Genomic DNA, 3,484 nt, shown 5'->3' on the forward strand with positions numbered 1-3,484 from the left:
GCAGGCCCCTAGCTGGGGGCTCTCGGTGCACCTCACTCTATGATCCTTTATTGCTTTCCTTGCTTACGCTTCTCCCTGGCCCTTCCTTTCTTCTTTGGGTTCTCCAGGGCTCCTCTGACTCTTCTCTGGTTAGTTAGGCTCTGTTCTGACCCCGGCCATCTGTGGTCTGTCTTTCTCTTTTCTGCCTCACCCTTCTCTTCTAGTTGCCTCACGGCCCCTACAAACATACCCCTTCCCCCGCCACACACACACACACACACACACACAGCAGTCACGACCTGGCGGTGACCTCGAACCAGTCCCTTGGCCTCCCTTCTCTTTTCTCTTTGGGGCCCAGACTGCCCCTGGATCACTCATGTCAGCTGCCCTTGGCCTCCCCTTCCCTGGAATTCTTTCCCAGGCCCTCGCAGTCCGCAGTCCGGGTCCACGATTTGGCCATCCCTGCACCTTTCCTGACGTCTCACCAGGAAACCAGCCCTAACTCGCCAGAGCGCGTCTCCCCGTCTGCCTCCCCTCCAGCCCCGCCCTGGCTCCTCCCGGCCCCAGGGGCCCCTCCCGCCTCCTCCCCGCCCGCCCGCCCCTCCAGACACCAGGGCTGGGCCGGCAGCCGGAGGACACACAGCTGCAAGCTGAGAGTCCCGGCAGGGCTTGACCCAAGGACCCCCCCAGAGCTGGCGGAAGCCGAACCCAGAGGTACCCGGGGCGGGCCCTGGGGTGGGGTTACTAGAGGAGTTAGGTAGGTTTCCAAGAAGGTAAAAGGGGTTTCCCCGGGGAGCTGGGACTCCTAAAAGAGACGGAAGAGTGGAGGAAAGGGGATAGGAATGGCGTTGAAGCGATGCCGCAAATACATCAACACCTTGACTCCAGGAAAGGGAAAAAATAGGATGCGGGTGTGGAGCTCAGTCTAAGGTAATGTGACAATTAGGTACTATGAGCCAGGCTGCCTAGGGTCAGGGTCTTCGAAGCCATTACCAGCTGGCTGGGTCTGGGTAAGCCCTAGGCTGCTTGTCTGGGCTCAGCTGGGCCCTCTTTGGAGGTCCACGCTGCACCCTCTGTGACTCCTTGTGACTCTTGCAGCACCACTGGTGGCCCTTTCCCTGGGCCGGGTCATGCGTTGCCGCAAGTGCCAGCTCTGCCTGTCAGCACTGCTCACACTCCTGGGCCTCAAAGTGTACATCGAATGGACATCCGAGTCCTGGTTTAACAAGGCTGAACCCCGGGGCACCCTGCTCAGTCCCACATCACACAATGCTGAGCCCACCCTGCCCATCAACCTCTCAGCACGCCTGGGTCAGATTGGTCCACTGTCCTTGGCTTACTGGAACCAGAAGCAGCGGAACCTGGGAGTTCTGCCCAGTACGAACTGTCAGACTTGGGGGACTGTTGCAGCCTCGGAGATCTTGGACTTCTTGTTGTACCCCCAGGACTTTCAGCGCTTCTTGCTATCAGCAGCTTGTAGGAGCTTCCCTCTGTGGTTGCCTACAGAGGGAGGCAGCCCAGTGGCCAGCTGCTCTGATAAGGATGTCCCCTACCTGCTCCTGGCTGTCAAGTCTGAGCCAGGACACTTTGCAGCACGCCAGGCTGTGAGGGAGACCTGGGGCAGCGCAGTCGCTGGGACCCGGTTGCTCTTCCTGCTGGGGTCCCCACTAGGAATGGGGGGGCCTGACCTAAGATCACTGGTGACATGGGAGAGCCAGCACTACGGTGACCTGCTGCTCTGGGACTTCCTAGACGTTCCCTACAACCGGACACTCAAAGACCTGCTGCTGCTGACCTGGCTGAGCCACCACTGCCCCAATGTGAATTTTGTTCTGCAGGTTCAGGATGATGCCTTCGTGCATATCCCTGCCCTGCTGGAGCACCTGCAGACCCTGCCACCCACCTGGGCTCATAGCCTCTACCTGGGTGAGGTCTTCACCCAGGCCAAGCCACTCCGCAAGCCTGGCCCTTTCTATGTGCCAAGGACCTTCTTTGAAGGTGACTACCCAGCATATGCAAGTGGAGGTGGTTATGTCATCTCAGGACGCCTGGCCCCCTGGCTGCTGCAGGCAGCAGCCCGTGTGGTGCCTTTCCCCTTTGATGATGTCTACACTGGCTTCTGCTTCCGTGCCCTGGGCTTAGTGCCCCGTGCCCATCCAGGATTCCTCACAGCCTGGCCAGCAGATCGTACCAGGGACCCCTGCACAATACGAGGCCTGCTGCTGGTGCATCCGGTCAGCCCCCAGGACACTATTAGGCTCTGGAAACACCTGTGGGGTCCAGAGCTCCAATGCTGAGCCTCAGAGACAAGCTAGAGTGGGGGTGGGGATGATGAGCTGTCCTGAGACCCTCCTAAACCCTTCCCAGTCAAGAACTGGACAGGCCAGACAAGATGGCAAACTGCGCTCACCTACTTTCAAATTTGAAAATGATGTCCTCCCTACTATGAGGCCAGGAGTTATTTTTTTCATATGTGGGACCCCTGCAGGGAAGGCAGATGTTGTTGCACCCTAAACCTTCACACTGGACACTTTGCTGGACAGCAATCTTGTACCAAGCTATGAGAGAGCTCTGGAGAGCACATGTACCAAAGCTGCCTTCCAGCTTGGGAAAGTTTATAGAAGTCGGGATCTATAAGTGAACAAAAGCCTTTAGCTTTTCTGCCTAAAGACAGGCTATCCCCCAAAGGCTGGTGTGGTGGTTCAGGCTATCCCCAAAGGCTGGTGTGGCATTCTAGGATATCCCCAAAGGCTGGTGTGGTGGCCCAGGCTATCCCCAAAGGCTGGTGTGGTGGTCCAGGCTATCCCCAAAGGCTAGTGTGGCGGTCTAGGATATCCCCAAAGGCTGGTCTGGTGGTCTAGGCTATCCCCAAAGGCTGGTGTGGCGGTCTAGGCTATCCCCAAAGGCTGGTCTGGTGGTCTAGGCTATCCCCAAAGGCTGGTGTGGTGGTCTAGGCTATCCCCAAAGGCTGGTAAGGCGGTCTAGGCTATCCCCAAAGGCTGGTGTGGTGGTCAAGGATATCCCCAAAGGCTGGTGTGGTGGTCCAGGCTATCCCCAAAGGCTAGTGTGGCGGTCTAGGATATCCCCAAAGGCTGGTGTGGCGGTCTAGGCTATCCCCAAAGGCTGGTGTGGCGGTCTAGGCTATCCCCAAAGGCTGGTCTGGTGGTCTAGGATATCCCCAAAGGCTGGTGTGGTGGTCTAGGCTATCCCCAAAGGCTGGTATGGCGGTCTAGGCTATCCCCAAAGGCTGGTGTGGTGGTCTAGGATATCCCCAAAGGCTGGTGTGGTGGTCATCCTATAATCCCAGAACTCAGAGGGTGAAACAGGAAGATCACAAATTCCAGTCCAACCTGGGCTACACATTGAGATCCTGTAACAAAATTAACATCTCCCTCCCTGCAAACAAATCAGCCATGCTGGCCTCTCCCCCCGACTCCATATGCCTCCTCAGACACATACCCCAGCCCCCAAACTTGAGAAAACAGAGAGCAGGGGAAGCAGAGGG

At 57.7% G+C, this 3,484-nt stretch overlaps 1 protein-coding gene across 1 annotated transcript; it reads left to right on the forward strand.

Moving 5' to 3' along the window:
• The first annotated feature begins 608 nt into the window (after window positions 1-608).
• Window positions 609-2,643, forward strand: B3gnt8 (UDP-GlcNAc:betaGal beta-1,3-N-acetylglucosaminyltransferase 8). Its single transcript, XM_038340233.1, has 2 exons — window positions 609-693; window positions 1,078-2,643. Exon 2 carries the CDS (start codon window positions 1,110-1,112, stop codon window positions 2,274-2,276), a length of 1,167 nt encoding a protein of 388 aa, XP_038196161.1. The 5' UTR covers window positions 609-693; window positions 1,078-1,109; the 3' UTR covers window positions 2,277-2,643.
• Window positions 2,644-3,484: the final 841 nt, after the last annotated feature.

This window comes from Arvicola amphibius, chromosome 8, assembly GCF_903992535.2.
Source record: "Arvicola amphibius chromosome 8, mArvAmp1.2, whole genome shotgun sequence".
NCBI lineage: Eukaryota > Metazoa > Chordata > Mammalia > Rodentia > Cricetidae > Arvicola > Arvicola amphibius.